The sequence below is a fragment of the Crinia signifera genome, chromosome 6 (assembly GCF_055691185.1).
Source record: "Crinia signifera chromosome 6, ASM5569118v1, whole genome shotgun sequence".
Classification (NCBI taxonomy): Eukaryota; Metazoa; Chordata; class Amphibia; order Anura; family Myobatrachidae; genus Crinia; species Crinia signifera.
Window position 1 is genome coordinate 115,200,787 of NC_139222.1, and position 24,860 is coordinate 115,225,646.

A 24,860-nucleotide genomic window follows, 5' to 3' on the forward strand; every position below is an offset into this window, starting at 1 on the left:
CCCTGTTACCTCCCTCAAATGGTTCCTTCCTTTCTCTCCCAGTTACATACAAAGCCTAAATAAATGCAACCATTTTGGATCATAAATTCCAAGGATTATTTATCCTAGCCATAAAGGTACCAGGCAAGACAGCCATATAAATGCACTATATAGGTTACACTGGGTGGAATAGGAAATGACTGGCAGAGATAACATAGGCCCTTATTCTGATTGATGCGTACTTTTCCGCATACTTTCGGATAGCGTCTTTACGACGTCTGCGCATGCGTGGAGAACGCAACGCGCATGTGCCACGCATTGACTCCGTACCTGTTCGGCCAAATCCCGTACAAAACTGTGCACCGCAATCAGTCTGGAAATATGGGCGTATTATGGGCGTCATGCGGAATGACACATGGGCGTAGTTTCAAAGTGGGCAAAACTGGGAGGAAACATGGGCGGACACGGGGGAGTACACTTATGTTGGGGGGCGTGCATTCGGATAGCACTCCGAATGCACGCGAACAAAACCGATAGAAATGTGCGGTGTCCATAAGTCAAGTATTGCTTTGCGGAAACCACTCGGTCTTGCGGTAGGCGAACGGAACGCCTAATGACTACAAGCATTAACACCTGAACCCAATACAATCGACTCCTTTACTCATTACTCACTAATAGGACGCTTGTCAGTGCTTTAATTGAAACCATTGCACTTCAATTGCTGTAAGGGTTAATGTGTGCAATGCATGTGTTAGGCATGGTTGTAAGGATATATTGGCATGTAATTGATTCCAATTCCAAATAAACATTTTTTTATGAGGATAGGTAATTGAATAAGTGGGTCATGTGATGTATTGCAGAATAGACATAATAGTGGGTAGTTTTGCGTAAATACACCGCTTCCGTGCGGATGCACCGCTTGCCATCCATTCGGATGCGGTATCACCGTGCATACTCTGTAATACCGTGCAGATTCTGAGTGTTTCCCCCGCACACGCATGGTTTGTATGTCGTCCGTAAACACGCCCTGTTCTTAAAGAGTGAGTCCGTCCGAATGCGGAGGACACGTGGGCGTTTCTACGGACGATGGCCGCACGCGGCCACACTGACTGGCGTGCGGACCGCACCGTAAGAATTCGGGAATATCCGCACCGATCAGAATAAAGGCCATAATGTGGAAACTATAGAATACTAAAATGAGATGCAGGATTCTTAAAAAATATAAGATCCATACATTGTTTATCCCACCAATGAGAATGCCAAGTGAGGAGGCCATCTTGGGCACACGTATTACATACCTCCCAACATGATCCATGCCAGGAGGTACAAACTACTCTGCTGCTGGACTGTCCTCTTAATGTATGATTGCCATCACCTGTTTTTAAACAGGTTAACTAATAAGAAAGCTGTTTCACCACAGGTGATGGCAATCATACATTAAGAGGAACGCCTAGGAGCTGAGCAATGTGTCCCACCTGGAGAGGGTCATGTTGGGAGATATGTTATTAGGTTACAATCTGTGAGAGAAAAAATACATGGAATTAAGATATACTGTATAGGCAAATGAAAAGTATCTAACATAACACACACACACACTACAGTATATAAATCATTCCACATGTTGGTCATCCTGCTCATAAAATTACTAACAGAGGCAGGCATTTGTGGCATCTACATAGGTTAAGGTTGACAGTATGAGCAATTAACCCCTGTAGGCTGGGCTTAACTCACAGGACCCTGGGTAAAGAACACGTTCCTGTCAAATTCCTCTTCTCTTATGACTTGGGCTACAGACCTACATGACACCAGGCTGGGGGCTAACAATAAGGAGGAGGTGCATCTGGTGACAACTCCATCCTGTCATCACAGAGTCCCGTTCCCTTCCTACCACCTATGCATCTATAGACCACTTGTCTCTCTCTCCTAACTGATGGGATCTATTTGTTACTCTAGCTATGAATGCGTGGAGGGACCGTGTACCATGGTTTTTAATTGCTGGTGAAAATATGTAAGAGATAATCAACTTTGATTAAAATGTTTTCAGGGTAAAGAAGCCTCACAAGAAAGCATAACAGAGTATTACAAGGCCAAACAGCTGTCACGAACGCAGACTCTATCCAGTGAGGAAAATGAGGACCACAATGGGATTATAGAAGAGACCATTCAGTTGAAGAGGCTGGAAATCTGTAAGATGCTAAGTGCGGAATCACAGCAGTCTCAGGACAGCTATGTTTCCAGGTAAAATCTGGAGACCTCTCTTATAAAGCTTGGCCTAAACATACAAATTGACTTCTCAAATACAGTATGTAGTATAATAACTTTATATTGGTTCAAGGGGATAGATATTTTTTTCTGAAAGAGTAAATGTAATATGGTTTATATATCCTACCATGATTTCATAATTTTTGTACTGACAGCTGTGCCACGGAGGATATGGTTTTGTCCTATGAAGAAATTCTTGAGCCTGTTGAGACCCCAAAGACTCGGATGCCCCAACGTATGCTGGCTTTTGATGCAACGTCTCTTGATAGTCTAGATTCAAGGTAAATGTCACATTAACCTGCACTTGCGAAGGGTCTGAAAGACTCCCATATAACTGTCACAAGATTTCAGCCCAATGGGTTGAAAGCGTGTGAAAAAGGGCCATAATGCACTAGTGGGTAGACAACTTTAGCTTGTAAGGAATGGGGTCAGATGGCTCCATGGACTTCTATCTAAGTATTTGAAGTATGGATTTTCTGCATCCAAAGTTGCTAGTCTTGGACAAATGGAGGTGTGCAAAGCAATTTCAGAGGTTCCCAATTCATAAAAGATTCAACGTCCGCTCCCCATAGTTCCATTTTGACCTCAGTAAAGTCCATTAGGGAACATGTTATTCCTGGTTTATCTTTTGTCTGAAGAGTTCTGTTATTATAGGACAGTGAAGTTTTCTATCTCCCAAGTGCCTACATTCACCTCTACAACCCATTTTATTGGTCCCATGACTAATGTGCCTCCCTTGCATGCAAATCTTTTAGGAATTACTAGTAAGTTGCAAGTTTGTATATTTCCCCATTCACTTAGTAAATAAAGGCTGATATCATATGTTCTCGATTTTCTATGTGTATATTTCATGTAAACTTGACCTTCTGTAGTCATGACCAGAATCCAGACAACAGACTACCACTGGGTCAGAAAGATGATGACTATGATGGGGATGAAGAAATGACAGAACACACGAGAACAGAGCTCCCACCTTCCTATAGCACAGTTATTCTGAAAGGGGAACTGCAGTCATCTGAAGCTGAGGAATCATCCCATGAGGTTGATGAAAGCAGCAGGCCTCTGGCTGATGTCCCACAGTTGCTGACTGCAAGTGAACTTCTACTCAACAAGTAAGACACTTTCTGCATAAGTGAATTCTTGAAGAAAAGTTGAAAGTTTTTATAAAATACATTGAAAACTGATAAATTCTCAGCATGATTTAAAAAAGTTTTATTTTTAATTTATAGTTTTTTGTCTATAAATAAACCTTCAGCGAGAGAATAGCCATTAGTGCTAAACCGACATTCTGGATTATTTTATATGCACAGTAATTAAAACAATTAAGACAACACAAGGCTTTGTATAAGTAAAAAACTGTAATGGAAAAATGTGTGTGTATATATGTAAGCTCTCACAAACAGGGTCATCTCTCTTCACATGCTTTTTTCTCTTTTAATATATATATTTAATTATATACTGCTTACTCCATGAAATGGCACCTAACCCTACCGTGTTTCCCCGAAAATAAGACCTACCCCGAAAATAAGCCCTACCCTTGATTTTGGACACTGGTCCTAAATAAGCCCTACCCCGAAAATAAGCCCTAGTAAAATTTCATTATCTGGCGTTCAGACAATAGATTCTACACCTGCTAAACCCCCCTGATCCCCCACTCACCACCCCTAACCCCCCTCACCTCCGTTGTGTAAAAGCACAGGCTTCTTCTGAAGCCACTTCTATTCCCATGGATGCATTGCGGTGCGGTACGTCACCGCGCACATCACGTGGCTGCAGAACGGAGCTGTGTCACTGCAAAGAAGAGCTGGACATTATTGAGACTTAAAGGAGTACTGGGGTATGTTTACCTTTGTCACGGAGGACTGGGGACATGTTTATTACTGTAAGGAGGACTGGGGGCATGTTTACCGGTATAATGGAGGACTGGGGGCATGTTTGCCGATATAATGGAGGACTGGGGGCATGTTTATTAAGGAGTACTGGGGTATGTTTACCTGTATTAAGAAGGACTGGGGGCATGTTTATTAAGGAGGACTTGGGGCATGTTTTTTGACATTTGCTGTCAATGTTCATTAAAATAAGCCCTACCCCTAAAATAAGCCCTATGGTGTTTTTTGTTCAAGAAAAAAAAATAAGACAGTGTCTTATTATCGGGGAAACACGGTAGGTCTCTGTCACCTTAATAATTACTTCAGCATCCTGTCCCGATGCAACTGTCTTTATTTACCATGTACTTGTCCTAAACTGCCTTGTACTGCAAGTTATTTACTTGTTTTTGCTCATATATTTATTGTTAGCTGCTGAGGAAACCTTGTGGAGCCATATAAACGATATATATATATATATATATATATATATATATATATATATATATATAATATTTTTAAAGTTACATTTTACATTTTTCAGGGATTGTAGTACTGCCATAACACTTTTTGGTACTTATGTATTATCTGGGCTCCCATGTTAAATGCACCCCATTTTTTCATACCCCTACTATCCAACTACGCATGGAGTTGATTTTATATAGTGTGGCGAGCGCAGCGAGCCACCGTGCCCGAAGCGTGGCGAGCGCAGCGAGGGGACACGGTCTCATAAGAAAGACAGGAGCCCAGATATTACATAAGTACCCACTATATTATTGTCAAAGTAGTAAGGGGGATCCTGGAGACTGTATGATTGGAATTATAGGAGGAGCCAGTTCAGATGATACACCACCTCTTCATTGTATGTACACAGTGCGCTTGTATAAATATCAATGTAAAAACCACACCACAATGCAAGCATGCAGGCCCAAGTCTAAATATGAAAAGGTTTTATTCCTACATGCTATTGTATGCTGTGCACTTGTGTTAACAACAACCAGCAGTATGTAGTCTTTTGGATATACTGGATGCATTTAAAGTGTGTGCACCAAAAGTTGTATTGCTCAGACTTATGATGACACATGCTAGCTACCTGGTGAATTATACCCCTTTCACACCACACCTCAGAACCGAGTTGCCGGGTTGCCGTCGTGTGGACCCGAAGCACCAAAGCTAATTACCCGGGTCAACCAACCCGACAATTCGACCCGGGTTATAAGAAAGGTTAAACCAGGGTCACCCTCTGTATAAGGGGTGACCCGGGTTTAATGTGAAAGCGCCGGACGGGTTGGACATGATACCGAGATCCCGGGTCCGACCAGCTTAGCAATGTGAAAGGGATATTACTTATGTGTTCTGTATACATCTGCTTTCCTGTGTTATGTGTTCTGTATACATCTGCTTTCCTGTGTTGTACAGGTACACCAACGATAAGCCAGCACCTTTGGTTCTGGCATTGAGTTGGATATCCTTCTTACCGGATTATTGTTGGTATTCACAAGTAGGTCCCTGCAGCAGCAAACCCCCCCCCCCGCGCGCTGGCCAATTACCTCCCCCCGCAGTCCATCTCCCCTGCAGATCGCGTTTGCTCGGTTGTACGTTTTTTCCCCACTGCAGCGCAATTTTGTAGGTACATAAATGTGTGTGCTATATAAGTGTGTGTTTCACCCAAATAAAAACTCATCAATTAGAAAAGTGATATATTTAGCTTTTGTCATTACAGTCCTTGATTTGCTATTGTACCTATAACTAAACCTGTTTGCAATCAAATGAAGCCAGTTTTGTTCTATTTTGATCATCAGGATGTATTATGATGAGGAGCTGGATAAGTCGGACAGGTTCTATCAGAGCCTCCCACGCCCTCTGCGTCTTGGTTTTGCCCTCTATAACACCATTGTTTCCAAGTCTGAAATGCTTTGCTACTTTGTCATCATTCTCAATCAAATGGTGTCTGCATCCATACTCTCCTTGATTCTACCAATCCTCATCTTTCTCTGGGCCATGCTATCTGTACCTAGGCCTACCAAACGCTTCTGGATGACTGCCATAATCTACACTGAGGTATGTGGTGTGGGAAGTCCCTCAATGTATATGGTAACTACTTACCAGATGGGTTTTTTATTTAATGAAAGAGACTAGAATTTGATATTGAATAGATTCTTTCCATAAAGTCCTCACTTTCATCGACTCTTTTATGTCCAGCCACCATATATATATATATATATATATATATATATATATATATATATATATATATATATATATATATATATATATATATATATATATATATATATATATATATATATATATAATTAGTGAATTAATGATCCAAAGCCAATGCACAGCACAGCAGATAAACATGATACCTATAATATAAAAGTACTCAGGCATTTTTACTCAGGCAGAAATAGGCAATTCGTAACACAGAATAAATATGGTTGCATGAGTAGGTGGCTATCCAAAAGTATTTTAGCCCACCTTACAATGTTTAATTATGTATTAGTAGTGTTCCAAACTACTGTGCATAAAGTAAAGGTAAAGTTTCTTTAACTTTATTTCTATGCCGTTGACTTATTGATTCAAGGAAAATCTTTATCAAGACTTCATCACCAACATGTATACTAGAGAGAAATGGCTGGCAATCCTGGCATGCTACAATATATGTGTGTGTATGTGTGTGTGTGTGTGTGTGTGTGTGTGTGTGTATGTATATATATATATATATATATATATATATAAAAATATATATTATGACAAATGTATTCAGACACCTGACCATTGCTCCAACAGTTGTGTTTAAATATATATACTGTAATATGGAGCTGGTCCCCATTTTGTAGCTATAACAGATTCCATTCTTCATGAAAGGTTTTCCACAAGAATCCAATTCATACCAAAGGTGCTTGATGGCGTTGAGGTCAGGGCTCTGTGTGACCAAGTCAAGTTCTTTCACACTCCTCAAACCATGTCTTTAAAGTCCTCGCTTTGTGCACTGGAACACAGTCATGTTGGAATAGAAAAGGGTCTTCCCCAAATTATTTCCACCAAGTTAGACACAAAGCAATTTTTAAAATGTCTTGATATGCTTATGCATTAATATTGTCATTCACTGAAGATAAAGGGCCAAGCCCCAACAATGATCATAAACAGCCCCATATATATTAATGATCCACCAAACTTCCCAGTTGTATAAAGCATTCAGGCAGACAGGGCAGCCATCTGTGAGGACACCAGTCTTGGGCCCAGACAGACAGGGAGCCCAGGACTGGAGTCTATTAAGTATAATTGGTCATAATTTCACTGATGCAATGTAGAGGTTGAATAGGCTAGTGCTGTGGGCACAGGAGGTCTCACCAGGCACACTGAGGGTTTGAAAGGGGGAAGGTGGACCCTACCTTTTTGTGAGTCCCGGGCCCCACAATTTTTGATGGCAGCTCTGAAGGCAGGTAACATTCTCCCCGTATCCGCCAAACCCAAACTCGCCCATCTGACAAAGAACAGATGAAGTGTGAGAAGTGTGATTCCTCACTCCACAGGACATGTTTCCACTGCTACGCCATCCAGTGTGGTTGTGCTGTACACCACTCCATCCTATGCTCGGCCTGCTGCTTGGCCATTGAAACTCGTGGTGTTTGTGGCTACTATCTTTCCTAAACAATTTTTAAGTTTTAATAATATCACAGTTGACCATGGAATATCTAGCAAGGATGAAATTTCATGAACCGACTTATTGCAAAGGTGGCATCCTATTACAGTACCATACTTGAAGTTACTAAGTTCTTCTTTATATCACAAATTTAAATGGAGACTGCATGGTTAGGTGCTTGCTTTTATACACCTGTGAAAATGGCTCTGATTGAAACACCCAAATTAAATAAATAGCAGGTGTGGCAAAATACTTTTGTCCATATAGTGTAGATAGATAGATAGATAGATTATATGTATGTATGTATGTATGTATGTATGTATGTATGTATGTACAGATAGAGCCACCCTAATCAACCCCTTTAATATGATTAAGTGAGTAATGGGATTACTCTGCTGATCCCCTACTGTATTGTACTATGTATTGTATTGCAGCTGAGAACAATAGGCCTTGGCTCAGCATGGCTATCCAGAGACGGCTAGATGAGGATTGCTCCATCTGTATAATGCATCTAATTGGCATGAGCAAATGTGCCTGTGTACGTGCATTTGGTTTTGCTACTGTTCCTCTCTATACCACAGGTTCTCAAACTTGGTCCTCAGGACCCCACACAGTGCATGTTTTGCAGGTCTCCTCACAGAATCACAAGTGATATAATTAGCTCCACCTGTTATCTTTTAAAATGTGTCAGTGAGTTATGAATGCACCTGTGCACCTGCCAGGTGACCTGGAAAATGTGAACTAGGTGGGGTCCTGAGGACTGCGTTTGAGAACCCCTGCTCTATGCCATTTCCTCATTTTATTCCTCCTTTCTGCTGTAAGTTTCCCTTTCATCTTTTTTTATTTAGCTTCCTCTGTTATCTTTCTATATAACTAGATTACTGTGGTCATCAAGTATTCTTTCCAGTTTGGCTTCTTCCCATGGACATCCACAGTATATCGGAGTATGAACGCAGATAAACCATTTCGGCTCCCCAACATAATTGGCATCGAAAAGAAAGATGGCTATGTACACTTTGATTTAATCCAGCTTCTTGCTCTATTTTTGCACAGGTCCATCTTAAAAGTAAGTATAGCACATTTAAGGCTAACCTAAAAAAGAGGCACAAAAAAGAATTGCATGACATAAATCAAGCTTGGGTAACCAGTGGCTTCACTTACTCTGCCTATGTAAGCTGGCCTGGAATGCTGGGTCTTGTAAGGCAGCTACAATTGGAAAGATGCATGGTTGCAGAATTTTGCTGGCAGATGTGGCTAATAGTAATAATTAATCTCCTGTGTAGTGCCATGGGCTGTGGGATAACAAAGAAGTCTGTCTACCAGAGTCCAAAAAGAAAAAGAAGACTAGGCGGCAGAAAAAACGAGGGAGTAAGGGAGAGGATGACACGGACTCTAGGCTTGGACCATGGAATCTATTTAAACATCAGAACCCTTCAAAGAATGTATTTAGAAAAAGGAGAACGTCCCAAAAACCAGTAACTGAAGGTACTAGATATTAAACTAATGCATTATGTGTCAACTCACATTAGGAGTACAAGTTAGTGGATATATACTATATGGACAAAAGTATTCTTTTAAAGTAAGTCTAAGTAAAGATATCTGACCAGGGACAGTAATGACATTGTATTTAAATACATATACTTTAATAGAATTTGATTTGACGGCAGATAAGAACCACTTGGCCCATCTAGTCTGCCCCTTTTTTAAACATGTTAATATAGAGTTGGTGTCCCTTTTGCAGCTATAACAGCTTTTACTCTTCTTGGAAGCCTTTCCACAAGATTTTGGAATGTTTCTGTGGGAAGTTTTGCCCATTCATTCTGTAGAGCAGTTATTGGGTCAGGGCCAGGCTCTGATGTTGGACGACAAGGCCTGGCTCGCAATCTCCATTCCAGTTCATCCCAAAGGTGCTTGATGGGGTTGAGGTCAGGGAATTTGTGCAGGCCACTCAAGTTTTTCAACTCCAAACTTCTCAAATCATGTCTTTATAGTCCTTGCTTTGTGCACCGGGGAACAGTCATGTTGGAATAGAAAAGGTTTTATGTACAGGAAATGGGGAAGGGGAGAGTGGGATCCGCACACAGTTATCGTTACCCTCTCTTGTGTATTTACAATTTAATGGAGGGGGGTTTTCCTTATAAGGAAGATGCCGCCTGTTATCTGAGTAGTTTAGGCGGGGGTGCTATCCAGGCAAATGGGTACAATAGTAGTGTAAGAAAAGAAAAGGGTTTGCTCGGTGGATGCACACCAAAGAAAATGGTTTCTGTTTTATTTAAAACTTAGCCTTTATTGGTTTCATTTTTAAAATAAATGAGAGGGGGGAGATTAGAGGGGGCCCTGATATCTGTGTTCCTTTCAATTGTGTGGGATCACAGGTCATGGTCCACTCCGCTCATTGTGAATTTAAGTAGAGGTTAAAAGCTTGCGACATACATAGACACACACATATATGGTGAGGTGCCTGTGCACCGTAAAGGTAAAGAAGTGTGTTTATAGATTAAAAATGTGGTCGCTGGGCCTGATTACTCTGTCTCTAAATTTGCTGCTGTGTTTTAAATAGGAGCTATCTTAGCCTTAACTGGCTTTATGTATTTGGAGTCGGTTATAGTTTGGTCTAGGAGCGTTTTTTGTTATCCTCCCACTTATGTTTTGTTGGTCATTTGTGGGGGGTACCCGGGTTGGTAACCCTGAAATTGCTGGTGCCTTAGCTGTAAAATGTCAGCTTACCCGGGTTTGATTGCCCTGAAGTTGCCGGTACCCTGGTTATAAGATATTAGCAGCGTAAAGGAAGATGATTTCTTTTTAATCAAAAATGGATCAAATGGAAATTATTTTTGGATATTATTTTCCTGGCTATACGGTAATTAGCTCTTGTTTCCCCTTGGTATGTACCTCTGGGTTTTTTTTATATATTAACAGGAGCGTGGTTGAGTAGGATCGTGTCAGTAGGATGTTGGTGTATACACACTATATTCTCCTCTCTTTCAACCAGGTCCTTTATTCGGACTTTATTTGTTGGATAGATAGAATACACGTAATGTGTGGTTTATTATTTAATCTGAGGGTGTTCTCTTTAAATTATTCACATTTTTTATTTATATCTTTAATCCACTGCCAACTAGTGGTCTTTTCAATTAAATCTGGGAATATTTCTCTTTTTAAAATATTCCCTTTATTATACTGCCATCTAGTGGCTATTTGTGGAAATTGACAGGATTTTTTCAAGTATTTATATGTCTTGTCCTATCAATTACCAATGGCCGGGCTTACAGAGGGTTAATACAGTGAATCTTAGGAGTTTATGTGATTTTATGATAGAGATTCACTCTATCTTCTCACTTCTGCTCCCAGCTATTACACTAGACTCCTTCTATGACACAGTTCTCCCTTTAACACATATTATGCAACATTGTATTATATTTGTTTAATAACATTGCTATAGAGACAGAGTGTCAGTTCTCAGGTTCACACGTGTTTCACAACTCGCGGTTCTGATGAAGCGAGTTGTGAAACACGTGTGAACCTGAGAACTGACACTCTGTCTCTATAGCAGGGGTGGGGAACCTCAGGCCCTGGGGCCGTATGTGGCCCCTGTAGCCGTCTGAGTGGCCCTCCCACCCACCAGGCGGCTTTGCTGGGAGTCAAGTAGAGGGGAATTTTCTTGAGAGGTCAGTAGTTCTCGCAAGATTCCTCTTAATCAACAGCAGCCGGAGACTGTCAGTCCTATTCAGCGGCAGCCGCAGAAGCGTGGGACGGCTGCAGCAGGACAATTTGTAAGAGACATTTTTACATATGGCCCCCGAAGGATTTTTTCCCCATACAAACGGCCCTTGGCACAAAAAAGGTTCCCTACCCCTGCTCTATAGCATTGTTATTAAACAAATATAATACAATGTTGCATAATATGTGTGAAAGGGAGAACTGTGACATAGAAGGAGTCTAGTGTAATAGCTGGGAGCAGAAGTGAGAAGATAGAGTGAATCTCTATCATAAAATCACATAAACTCCTAAGATTCACTGTATTAACCCTCTGTAAGCCTGGCCATTTGTAATTGACAGGACAAGACATATAAATACTTGAAAAAATCCTGTCAATTTCCACAAACAGCCACTAGATGGCAGTATAATAAAGGGAAAAATTAAAAAAGAGAAATATTCCCAGATTTAATTGAAAAGACCACTAGTTGGCAGTGGATTAAAGATATAAATTAAAAATGTGAATAATTTAAAGAGAGAACACCCTCAGATTAAATTATAAACCACACATTACGTGTATCCTATCTATCCAGCAAATAAAGTCCGAATAAAGGACCTGGTTGAAAGAGAGGAGAATATAGTGTGTATACACCAACATCCTACTGACACGATCCTACTCAACCACGCTCCTGTTAATATATAAAAAAAAACCAGAGGTACATACCAAGGGGAAACAAGAGCTAATTACCGTATAGTTAACTACACGAAGCAGCCAGGAAAATAATATCCAAAAATAATTTCCATTTGATCCATTTTTGATTAAAAAGAAATCATCTTCCTTTACGCTGCTAATATCTTATAACCAGGGTACCGGCAACTTCAGGGCAATCAAACCCGGGTATGCTGACATCTTACAGCTAAGGCACCAGCAATTTCAGGGTAACCAACCCGGGTACCCCCCACAAATGACCAACAAAACATAAGTGGGAGGATAACAAAAAACGCTCCTAGACCAAACTATAACCGACTCCAAATACATAAAGCCAGTTAAGGCTAAGATAGCTCCTATTTAAAACACTGCAGCAAATTTAGAGACAGAGTGATCAGGCCCAGCGACCACATTTTTAATCTATAAACACACTTCTTTACCTTTACGGTGCATAAGCACCTCACTATATATGTGTGTGTCTATGTATGTCGTAAGCTTTTAACCTCTACTTAAATTCACAATGAGCGGAGTGGACCATGACCTGTGATCCCACACAATTGAAAGGAACACAGATATCAGGGCCCCCTCTAATCTCCCCCCTCTCATTTATTTTAAAAATGAAACCAATAAAGGCTAAGTTTTAAATAAAACAGAAACCATTTTCTTTGGTGTGCATCCACTGAGCAAACCCTTTTCTTTTCTTACACTGCTGGAATAGAAAAGGGCCTTGTCCAAACTGTTGCCACAAAGTTGGAAGCATAGCATTGTTCAAAATGTGTTGGTATGTTGATGTATTAAGATTGTCCTTCACTGGAGATAAGGGTCCTTCCCCATCCCTCCTTGATGAAACGTCACAGTTGCCATAATGCAGCCAGGCAGGTAATGTTCTCCCGGCATTCACCCAACCCAGATTTGCCCATCTGACTTCCCAACAGAGAAGCGCGATTCGTCACTTCACAGAACACATTTTCACTGCTCCACAGTCCAGTGTCTGTATGTTTTACACCACTCAATCTGATGCTTGGCATTGGACGTGGTCATATGACCCTAGCATGCAGCTGCTCAGCAATGGAAACTGCAATGAAAGCTCCTGACATTCAGTTTTTGTGCTTACAGCAATGTAAGTGGAGTTTTGGAACCTTTAAGGCCCATACAGACTGGGCGACTTTGAGCTGAAAGCAGCTCAGTTTATTAGATTGAGCTGCTTTCAGCTCGAAAGCTGCCCAGTGTGTACAGGGCAGCAGTGGGCGGTGAGCGCGGATGCGCCCTCTCACATCATCATTGGCCTGGCCGATGGTATGGATGGTTTTCCATAGCGTCCAGCTATGGAAAGTCGTCCACACCTGGGAAAATCACTAAAGTGGGTGGAAAAACGCTCAGTGTGTACGCCCTGAGCGTTTTTTAGCCCAGCAATTTTCCTCGTCACTGGTCAGCATACACGCTGGGCAAAATTGGCCAGTGTGTATGGACCTTTAAGCTATGGAATAAGTAGAGCTTTGGCGACTTTTATGCACTGTGTTTTTATTTGGTCTTCCACTTTGTGGCTGAGTTGCTGTTGTTCCTAAACGCTTCCACTTTCTAGTAATATCACTTACAAGTGACCATAAAATATCCAGCAGGAATGACATTTCACAAACCGTCTTATTGCAAAGATGAAATACTATCACAGTACACCTCTTGAAGTCACTGAGCTCTTCAGAACAACCCATTTTGTATAGAATATAACAGAATCAACTTTATTGGCCATGTATGCTTGCGCACATTAGGATTTTTTTGTGGATTTACAGTGCAGCATCAAGCAGGGATGAAGGGGGGGGGGGGGCGAGGCATTACATAAATTACATTAAGACATTACATGCGGGGAACACATGCCCACCGTGCTGCACAGTGCCTAGGCAGCCATCAGCGGCGCACTGGTCATTGCAACAGCCAGGTAGGTGACAATGTAAGCAGGGACAGTATAGTGGCACACAGAGAACATATACCCGCCAAGCTGCACAGCGCCTAGCCAGCCACCAGGGGCGCCAATGGTCGTTGCAGCAGCCAGGTAGGTAACAATATAAGCAGGGACAGTACAGTTATCATGCAGGAGACACGGGGTTACATATGGCTGAGTGCACAGTTCCTAGGCAGCCATTTGCGGCGCCATCTTCCTGTTGGAGAACCAGCGTGGAGAGCCAGCATGGGCGGTGGTGGTGGTGTTGGGGGGAAGGGCGGAGAGTCAGTGAGGCCTGGGGCTGGAGTTGGGCCCTCCCTGGGCTGAGTTCCACACCGCTGCCCCCGATAGTCTAATCATACCTCCTCCCTGGGGGCCGAGCTGTGCGTCTGCGGCCGGGTCCTGTGCTGTGTCCTGTTCTGTCTATTCCGTGCACCTCCTCAATGGTCATGCCGGGGCCGTGGCAGTGCACCCGTCCTGGCCAGGGGGTTGGTGGTTACCGTGTTTTGTTCCGCCTCTCCTCTGCCTACTCCCCCTTCGTCCTCCTCCCGTCTGCGGGGTGCCCTTTCTCCGGGGGCCGGGGATGGAAGCTCCGGTGGATGGGAGCTCGTATGCGTGCGACCATGGATGGGAGCTTGTATGCGTGCGTGCGTGCATATCATAAATGTTTGCAAATTGATATTACATAGCTAGGTGCTTGCTTTTATACACCTGTGGCAATGGGTCTTATTGCAACACCTGAATTCAATAATTAACAGGTGTGGCCAAATACAGTACTTTAGTTCATATAGTATAGATATTAAATAACAATAATTGCTCTCAAACAATATATTTTTGATTGCTATTATGCTAGGATAAATTAAATTTACTCTTTTATCTGAGAAAATAGTTTTTCAAAAGCTTCGTACATTTTCTGAAGTCGGGCTCATTCTGCTGTGGTCCCTCTTCAATGCTGTCGGTAAAGACAGCATTTCAATTGTGATTGTTAGCCATACGGTCATTTCCATCACAGTAGGCCCTACTGTGATGGAAATGACTCAAATTCAAACTCAAATTCATCGGGGGCCGCATCAGCAGTTTGGTCACCCTCAAAGGGCCGCTGTATTATAATAATGCAATGACACCACAGGCTGCTCCCGCTGTATAATAATAATGCAATGACACCACAGGCTGCTCCCGCTGTATAATAATAATGCAATGACAGCACAGGCTGCTCCCGCTGTATAATATAACAATAGTAATGCCATGACACAAATTATTATACAGGGGGAGCAGCCTGTGGTGTCATTGCATTATTATTATACAGAGGGAGCAGCCTGTGGTGTCATAGCATTACTTTTATATTATACAGGGGGAGCAGCCTTTGGTGTCATGGCATTATTATTATACAGGGGGAGCAGCCTGTGGTGTCATGGCATAATGCCATGACACCACAGGCTGCTCCCCCTATACAATAATAATGGCACCACAGGCTGCTCCCCCTGTATAATATAAAAGTAATGCCATGACACCACCACCAGATATATTGTTTTTTTATGTAACTTACTGTATTTTATCCCTCAGGCTCCTTTACTGCTGCTGCTGCTGCGGCTCCAGTAATTTCAATTCCACTCTCTGCGCTGCGGCCTGTCCTGCTGCGGCCCCCCGACTCGGCCTGCCTTCCTTCCTCTCTGCAGACACGTGGGTGGGAGGCGTCATCGTCATGACGTCCCCACCCAGCGTCTGCCACTGCCTCGTTAAGAGGGAACAGGCTGCCGGGCCCTCCTCCACGTAGCCGTTGAGGCCGGCGGCCATGTTCCTGTGGCCGCAGACATCTTATAAGACCACAGGAACATGGCCGCCGGCAGTGCAAAAAAAACCTCTCAAAAAAGATCTCAAAAAAGAGAATAAAAGGTGAAGGCTGGCGGCGGCTGCGTGGGCCACATGACGAGGTCTGTCGGGCTGGATTTGGCCCGCGGGCCTTGTGTTTGACACCCGTGCAGTAGGGCATTGAAACTGTTGGCCATGCCCCAAGTCCCTCTCTCCTGTTAAAACCTGCATTTGGGTAATCTTGGGTACCTCTGTATTCTTCATTTGGGTAATCCTGATACACTGCATTTGGGTAATCCTGCAAAACTATAACTATGCATCCTGCTCTTGGGCTATCCTGAAATCCTATTACCCGTATAATGTGACTTCAGTCACATACAGTATGTCTGCCTCAGCTAATATACTGTTACTTGTTTATTGAAAAAACATGTAAACTGAGTGGAGATACCAAGTTACAGTCCAACCTGCTGCTGTTTTAAAGGGATACTCGCCCCTTGTAAAAAACCTGTATGTACAGTAAACAGCTAATATACTATTACTTGTTTATTGGCCTGATTTAATTTATTTTGTTTCAACTTCAGCAACTGTCTAACAGCATTATTTATCAGAACACACAGTAAACTTATTGGGAGTCATGACATTTTTATACGAAGGTACTGGAGGAAATGTTTTCCACCTTAGAGTAGTATTAAGGATTAGGTAATGCCAATCATGACATTTTGAAAGTGAAGGTTCTGCTATAATAGGACACTTGCACTTGAGGACATTTCAAATCAAGGAACTTGTGAATGGAACTGGTTCAATCATGGACATAGGGCCTTATTCTAGTTCACTCTTTCTGACAAATTCCTTCTTAGATGGACAAAACCATGTGCACTGCAGGTGGGGCAGATGTTACTTGTGCAGAGAGAATTAGATTTGGGTAGGATTTGACTTCAAAGTGTGATCTATATTGCAGTGTAAAAATAAAGCAGCCAGTATTTACCCTGCACAAAATAACTCACCCAAATCTAATTTACATCTGCCTCACCTGCAGTGCATGAGGTTTTGTCCATCTAAGAAGGATTTTGTCAGAAGGACAAGGCCCATAGTAACATAGTACCATAGTAATTAAGGATGAAAAAAGATGTTAGTCCATCGAGTTCAACCTATTATTTTTTCTACATTTTTCCTTTTTCTAGACTAAGGAGATATAAAGGGGGGAGAGTCCAGGTGATTGGGCAGTTTTAAACAAAATACTAGCTAATAGTCATCAGTATATCAATGGTTCCAGTTTTGAGAAACCAATTTACCAGTATTTCCATGTTGGGAAAACCTATGTTCTTTGGTTTGTGTGTTAAAATCCCTTCTTTGGGGGTTAGTTAATAACAGTTTTCCTGATAGAAACATTTATATGTTTAGGGAGAAGCTTTATAAAATTGTGCAGAATTAAAACTTAGCGTTACTACCTTCTAAACCCCATGGTCACAACGTCCCTTAGTGGAATTTTAAAAAAAATTTAACATCCTGTTTTTGTTGCCTGCCAGGTACCCCACAAAAGAAAGACACCAAAAGAAAATGGAATTGTTTCAAACGTAACCCCAAAAAGAAACGGCAGACGATGAAGGAGAGGCTAAAACAGCAGTGGATCAAATTGAAGAAACTGGTGGTGAAAATGTAACATTACATAATTGTGTATAGGGACAACTCAGCCATGTTACCAGATCTCTTTGCTGTTCTTAATCCAGAGAAAGCGTTAGCACTGGCTTTTTTGGCTTGTAAACAAATTATATTGTATCTATTTTTTTTTCTCAGCGCCCTGCAGATCTACCTGCCGATTAGACAGTTCTTCTATGATATCATACACCCTGAGTACAGCCCTGTCTGTGACGTCTATGCCCTTATGTTTCTGGTCGATGTTATCAATTTTATTATTGTCATCTTTGGATATTGGGCATTTGGGGTAAGGATTTACTGTCCAAGGTTAGAAGATCATTTTAAATGCTTCTGATCAAAAGATTATACAGTATACTATGAATTGTTGAAGACTCTGTCCATAAGTCTAGACAATGAATACCAGCAATTGTTGCCCACAGAAACATTCTGCTGCAGCAGATATCACTGAGTCGCTGTCTGAGGACCAGGTACCGGAGGCCTTTCTTGTTATGCTTCTCCTGCAGTTCGGCACCATGATTGTTGACAGAGCCATCTATTTGCGAAAGACAATGTTCGGAAAGTGTGTTTTCCAGGTCGTTCTTGTGTTTGGAATTCATTTTTGGATGTTTTTTATCTTACCTGGAGTTACTGAAAGGTACAGTGCTCAGCCATCCAATATAAGGCACAGAACCTCCATTTTCATTTAAATGATGAAATGTTCTTGTTAAAATTTATGTGAAAACTTCAGATTGATCATATTTTGTAAATCCTGTTTACTTATTGGACAACAGACGGTTACCTAGATAATTGGGGAAAGCTAGATTATAGCTATAATATCACTATGCTTATGCATCATTGATGGCTCCCATGTAATGTCCCCCATACATCAGCGGCCACAATTTCCCAACCCACCTAAATGGAACACCTTGTACAGCATATCATAGTGCCCAGTGAAATGCCTAGTAGTAATCCACAGCATAAATAATGCTTAGTAATATGCTCAGTAAATTGCACAGCATTATCAGTATACACCATGAGCATTACTATGCACAGTTTAGCAGGTATTTTGGAGATTCTTCTCCTTATTAAGACTGTACAGTAGAGTTTGCACAGCTGCACATGGGTCCTTGGAGTTACACCAATCATACCAAGATACATGGCAGTGAACTAAGGTACCTGACAGTTGTGCATATGTTTAAGGGGTACAGACATATATAATTCGAGTGTTTAGAGTGCATAGATTAGAGTGTTTTGAAGTTTTTGGAATCTCAATGTATGCAGTGTTATGTTCATATTAGACAAAGCTCGAGCAGGTTGCCTCCTTGCATCTCTGCAGTGACTGTGCATCTGTGCAGTCATGACACTGCTGTTGAGATCTATTTTATGCATACAACTAAATGATATACTTGCTGCCCATGCAGTACTAAACAAACCAAGCCTGGCCAGTAATGTTTTACTGAGCAGTCAATGCTTTCTACAGATTTTGGTTGATTGGTATCTCAATCAGCTCTGACTTTTGTAATGCCAGATCTATAAGAATCAAGACTGCTACAATTGCCGATCTTATGAATCAGCAGATCTGGCCTGTATTACAGAGATTCAGATCTCAAGACTGAACAGCAGGGGAGGTGGAGTGGCTATATCATTTAAAAAACACTTAACCACTGGACCCAATGGAGATGACTCACTCCACAGCCTCAGATCCCCCTGATCAGCTTGACCAGTCACAGATTACGGGGTGTGTGTTCATCTAAATTTTTTGTTTACTCCATTATTAGTATGTCCCCCTCCACTTGATCTAAAATGACACAAAAAGCTTGAGGAAATGATTAGTAATGCTGGCATTGCTGCTCCAAATCAAGGTACCTCTAAAATCTTTGAATTATCTATTCAAATGATATTGTTTAGCTATACATGCATTGGTCACGTCTATTTAGTTTTTTATTTAGACTGTTTCAGCAGGATCACTTGCTACTCCTTTTCTGTCCTGCAGGAGATTTAATACCAACAGCGTGGCCCAGCTTTGGTACTTTGTGAAATGTGTATACTTCGGTCTGTCTGCGTACCAGATCAAATGTGGCTATCCTAACAGAGTGCTGGGCAACTTCTTAACAAAGAGTTACAACTGCATCAACCTCTTCTTATTCCAGGGGTGAGATATATTTCTTTAAAATACCCTGTTTTTGAGGGGAATATACTCTTTAGTAATTGTCCAAATATTGTGCCTGGTACTCGGTAAGCAACTTATATGTGAATATTATGCTCGTAAGATAGAACATTCAGCAATAAGAAACTACGTTTCTCCTTTCCATAGCTTCCGCATGGTCCCTTTCCTCACTGAAATGAGGGCTGTGATGGATTGGATATGGACAGACACCACTCTCAGCCTGTCGAGCTGGATATGTGTGGAGGATATATATGCTAATATCTTCATTATGAAGTGCTGGCGAGAGTCTGAGAAGGTACAAACTGTTTATGTATACAATAAAAACACTTGGTTCATATTAGATATGCTGTGATGACGCCCCAATCAAGACTACAAAAATAAATATATATATATTAAATTGTTGGTAATAAACATCTTAATGTATCGGCACAATGGGTAATTGCCCAGAGTTCCACAAGTCTTGTTGCCTTTGACCAGATGTGGGTGGTGGTCACAATCAGAGATACAAGGCAGCCTGCTCTCCCTGCCTCCCAGCCAGCCACCAGACATGGAGACAACCACAGCTACTCTTTTTTAATGAAGGGGTTCTCAAACAATTTACTCTGGACCCTGTCATACAATAAAAATCATTACAGGACCCAAGCAAGTAACCACAGAATGGTCATCACACATGTGTTGTCAACAGACCGCACATACACAGTAACTTTGTGGAGTATGAAGTAACAGACAATTCAACAGATTTTTCAGACTCCTTGGATCATGGCCTGAGAGATCAAAGAAGTCATCAGCCTGATGGTCAGGAATATGGAGTCACGACCCCCATGCTGAGATGGTTGCAACCTACTTTGGGGGTCAGGACCCACAGTTTGAGAATCGCTGGTGAAGTGCATGTAGAAATGTGACGAATTTAGTTTTTTACATCTTGTAGTTCCTTGTTTAGTCATTGGTAAACTAGGGAGGAGCTGTGGCAGCAGGATGTGAGAGAGGGACCTTTTGTGGCTTAGTGCCCAGGCCCTTGGTATAATGCTTTTAGAATAAAGATTCTATAAGCATCTGAGAGGATTTATGGTAAGTGACCTATACAATGTACAGTACATCTAAATATGAATACCAGTGGCTTGCCAACTGTTGGGGGCTGTTTCAGCATAGTCTGTCCCACAACCAACGTAGTTCTACAGGTTCCATAAAATATATAATACCCTCCAACATCTGAAGAGCAAAAACCGGTACAAATTCAGAAAGGGGGCGTGGTCACGGGCACAAGGGATGTGACCACGCCCACCTTTCCGATACTTACAATGGGCATTTGGAGACCCAAAAAAAGGTACAGGCCATAAAAATGGTACTGTACCTGCCAAAAAGGTACAGTTGGAGGGTATGATATCTTTGTAGTTCCCCAAATGCTGACAGACACCAGCAGCCTGTCATTGTTACAATTACAATATATTGTTTCTGTCTGCAGAAATACCCAGAACCCCCAGGACAGAAAAAGAAGAAGATTGTCAAGTATGGAATGGGTGGAGTGATCATTTTTGCCCTGATTTGCATTGTCTGGTTCCCCCTCCTCTTTATGTCATTGGTGAAGTCTGTGGCTGGGGTGACCAATCAACCTTTGGATGTCTCCATTCAGATCAGCATCAGTGGTTACGAGGTAACAAACCTGAATTGTGTTATCAGTAATAAAAAGGCAATAGGGACGTTGCTGGTACAAATCTACTATCACACTTTACCATGATTCCATGCTATATGTGTAAGTACAGAAGAATGTGTGTGTGTATGTATGTATGTATGTATGTATGTATGTATGTTTGTGTGCGTATGTGGGTGTGCATAAAGGAAACCCCCTCATGAAAATCCTGCGTTTGCCCCTGCCCTTGGGAGCAGGAATATACAACAAAAGAAAGCAAGTGGCAGCGCTAGATAGAATTAAACATATGGGATTGCCTGTATTTTCATATTTTTTAATAATAAAAAAGAGAATGATTACACATAATATACACAATAAAATACTTTAAAATAAATGCAGTGTACTCTCCCCTATATATGGCATGTAGTTTTAGGGCAGTCCTCCTTGGAAAAAAACAGTTGGAGCGAATGGCAATGTCAGAATTTATGAGAGTAAGCGATTGGAATCTCACCACTTGGAATTTGGGATATTTTCCGGGCTTGGGTCCGTGGTCCTCACTATTATTGCGGAATTTGTAGATGGATAAATCTTATAGCCGCTGGAGGATGATCAAGAACCTTGTGGAACTTTCCCAGTTCGTGGTATTCAAAGCAAGATTTTCTCTCAGAGGGTGACAGTTTTGCCAAATGGATTGGGGCAACTTCCAGAAGTCGCCAATGGAGGTGGAGGATGGTACTGCGCTTAGAAGTGTGCCAGGAAGAAGGGTGAGTACAGTGACCCACTGACGCGTTTCGCTGAATGTTTCAGCTTTTTCCACCTCCATTGGAAATTGCCCCCAATCCATTTGGCAAAACTGTCACCCTCTGAGAGAAAATCTTGCTTTGAATACCACGAACTGGGAAAGCTCCACAAGGTTCTTGATCATCCTCCAGCGGCTATAAGATTTATCCATCTACAAATTCCGCAATAATAGTGAGGACCACGGACCCAAGCCCGGAAAATATCCCAAATTCCAAGTGGTTAGATTCCAATCGCTTACTCTCATAAATTCTGACATTGCCATTCGCTCCAACTGTTTTTTTCCAAGGAGGACTGCCCCAAAACTACATGCCATATATAGGGGAGAGTACACTGCATTTATTTTAAAGTATTTTATTGTGTATATTAAGTGTAATCATTCTCTTTTTTATTATTAAAAAATATGAAAATATAGGCAATCCCATATGTTTTGCTTTCTTTTGTTGTTTATTCCATTTCAGTGGTTCACTTTCATGAAGGACTCATTTATCAAAGAATGATCTGTAACATAATTTCAATGTTCAGCATGTATAGCGCTTATTAGTGGACTTTGGTAATGATAATAGGCTATAATGAAAGTGTGTGTTAGAGTACAACATTACATCATAATCATTATTTTCCTCTTTCAGCCTCTGTTCACTATGAGTGCTCAGCAACAGAATCTCGTCCCCTATTCCCAGGCTGCATATGATGAATTGACATATAGATATGCCTTACATCCTGTGAGTATATGGACATATGAAAAGAGTGGTATGTGCATGGAATATGGAGCACAATTATATTTCTGAATCAAACCACCTGTGGTTGCGCCGACTATGTAGTTACATGCATCAAATATACGTGCAATTTCAGAATCCAAAACTGTGATGCAGATTTCACATACATGGTCTATGGATCCGTTATGTGTAGCTTCTATGTATCTTCCGATGGTGCATAGGTTTTAGCAGTAGAGGCTTACATGAAGCTTACTTTAAGATGCTGGATACACATATAAAGGTATCTTTAAAAAAAAAGTGCTTTCTGTTCCATTTTTACTGTATATTTCTGAATAGTTCTTAATGTCATTGATAAGAGTAGTAATTTTAGCTAGTTTTTCCAGTGGCAATATTGGAAAATGAAGAACTATATCTTTCTACACAGTGTATAATGGCCTGATTCAGTATCAGTTATTTATTTACAGTTTCTTATATAGCGCACACATATTCTGCAGCGCTTGACAGAGTATAGTTGAACATTCACATCAGTCCCTGACCCAGTGGAGCTTACAATCTATATTACCTACCACATGTACACACGCACACAGACATTCTAGGGTTAATTAGTTTGGAGCCAATTAGCCTGCCAGTATATTTTTGGATTGTGGGAGGAAACCGGAGTACCCGGAGAAAACCCACGCAAATACGGAGAGTTAGGGCCATGGGGGGTATTAAACCCATGACCTTAGTGCTGTGAGGCAGTAAGGCTAACCATTACACCATCCGTGATAAAAATAAAACTGCAACTAGTGTCTCTCACATCCCGGGGCTCGTCCAGCACAGCACATGGCCACACAGCATGCAAAAGTCCCTTATCGTGATGCTATCGTAATCCATTAGTGATTGCTTCGCAAAAATGTGATGTGTTTGGATCTCTAAGACAGCCCCCTGCCAGCAGAGCTGCCCCCCCTATGTCGCATCACCGCCCCCTCAAACTACAGTCGCATTCTTCCAGGATGCAACCACAGTTTGAGACTTTACACATGCATGCTGCATGCGCTGTGCATGCACAGAAGTTCACAAATCACTGGATTGCGATTTTCACACTTCTGTGCCCAGAATTGAATCGGGCCCAGTGTTTGGGAGTTTCTGCCGTGTTGGACACACAACTGTATAAGTCATAAAGCCTTGCAGCAGGGCAGCTCTAATTGCATATTTTATTTTTATTCTATCTCCAGTCAGCAATGCAGTTCATTGTTAATTACATGCCCGAGGACATTGTTACTGCCAAGATAAAGAGTAATGCCAGCCTCCTGTGGACGATCAGCCCAGCAAGCCGGGATGCAATGATAGAGGAGTTGTCCAGATCCACTCAAATAAACTTTGATATTCACTGGAGCATTCTCAGGTACTGCACATTCATTTATTAATAGTTTCTTATATAGGCCCTTATTCAGCGCATGTTACATCAGCCCCACCTGCAGTGCAAATGGTTTTGCCCATTTTGCAAACAAATTTGTACTGCGATCAGATCTGAATAAAGGCCATGGCGCACACATATTTTGTAGCACTTTGCAGAGAATACTTGAACAGTCACATCAGTCCCTGCTCCAGTGGCGCTTACAATCTATGTTCCATACCACATATACACGCACACAGACATTCTAGGGTTAATTTTGTTGGGAGCCAATTAACCTACCAGTGTATTTTTGGATTGTGGGAGGAAACCAGAGTACCCTGGGAGAATATACAAACTCTGCACAGTTAGGGCCATGGTGGGAATCAAACCCATGACCTCAGCGCTGTGAGGCAGTAATGCTAACCATTACACCCTCCATGATGCTGCTACAGTACATCTTACCATAGGTGAATCTAGGTGGTGGTCCGGGGGTGGCATTCTAGCTGTTAAATTTGTTGAGGTAATCTGAAGAAATTTCACCCCACACTTCCTGAAGCACCTCCCACAAGTTGGATTGGCTTGTAGGGCACTTCTTGTGTACCATACAGGCAAGCTACTCCCACAACAGCGTAAT

The 24,860-nt window shown here is 41.7% G+C and overlaps 1 protein-coding gene across 1 annotated transcript in view; it reads left to right on the forward strand.

Moving 5' to 3' along the window:
- The window catches only part of LOC146009634 (piezo-type mechanosensitive ion channel component 2-like), an 87,740-nt gene that overhangs the window by 57,307 nt on the left and 5,573 nt on the right, over nucleotides 1-24,860 (forward strand). Inside the window, exons 36-49 of the mRNA XM_083150085.1 lie at nucleotides 2,024-2,217; nucleotides 2,397-2,522; nucleotides 3,114-3,353; nucleotides 5,909-6,167; nucleotides 8,633-8,821; nucleotides 9,039-9,240; nucleotides 17,432-17,561; nucleotides 17,700-17,847; nucleotides 17,981-18,195; nucleotides 19,534-19,692; nucleotides 19,855-20,002; nucleotides 21,170-21,358; nucleotides 22,762-22,854; nucleotides 24,066-24,235. Coding sequence (XP_083006211.1) covers nucleotides 2,024-2,217; nucleotides 2,397-2,522; nucleotides 3,114-3,353; nucleotides 5,909-6,167; nucleotides 8,633-8,821; nucleotides 9,039-9,240; nucleotides 17,432-17,561; nucleotides 17,700-17,847; nucleotides 17,981-18,195; nucleotides 19,534-19,692; nucleotides 19,855-20,002; nucleotides 21,170-21,358; nucleotides 22,762-22,854; nucleotides 24,066-24,235 — 2,462 coding nt within the window. The remainder of the gene's footprint in view (nucleotides 1-2,023; nucleotides 2,218-2,396; nucleotides 2,523-3,113; nucleotides 3,354-5,908; nucleotides 6,168-8,632; nucleotides 8,822-9,038; nucleotides 9,241-17,431; nucleotides 17,562-17,699; nucleotides 17,848-17,980; nucleotides 18,196-19,533; nucleotides 19,693-19,854; nucleotides 20,003-21,169; nucleotides 21,359-22,761; nucleotides 22,855-24,065; nucleotides 24,236-24,860) is intronic.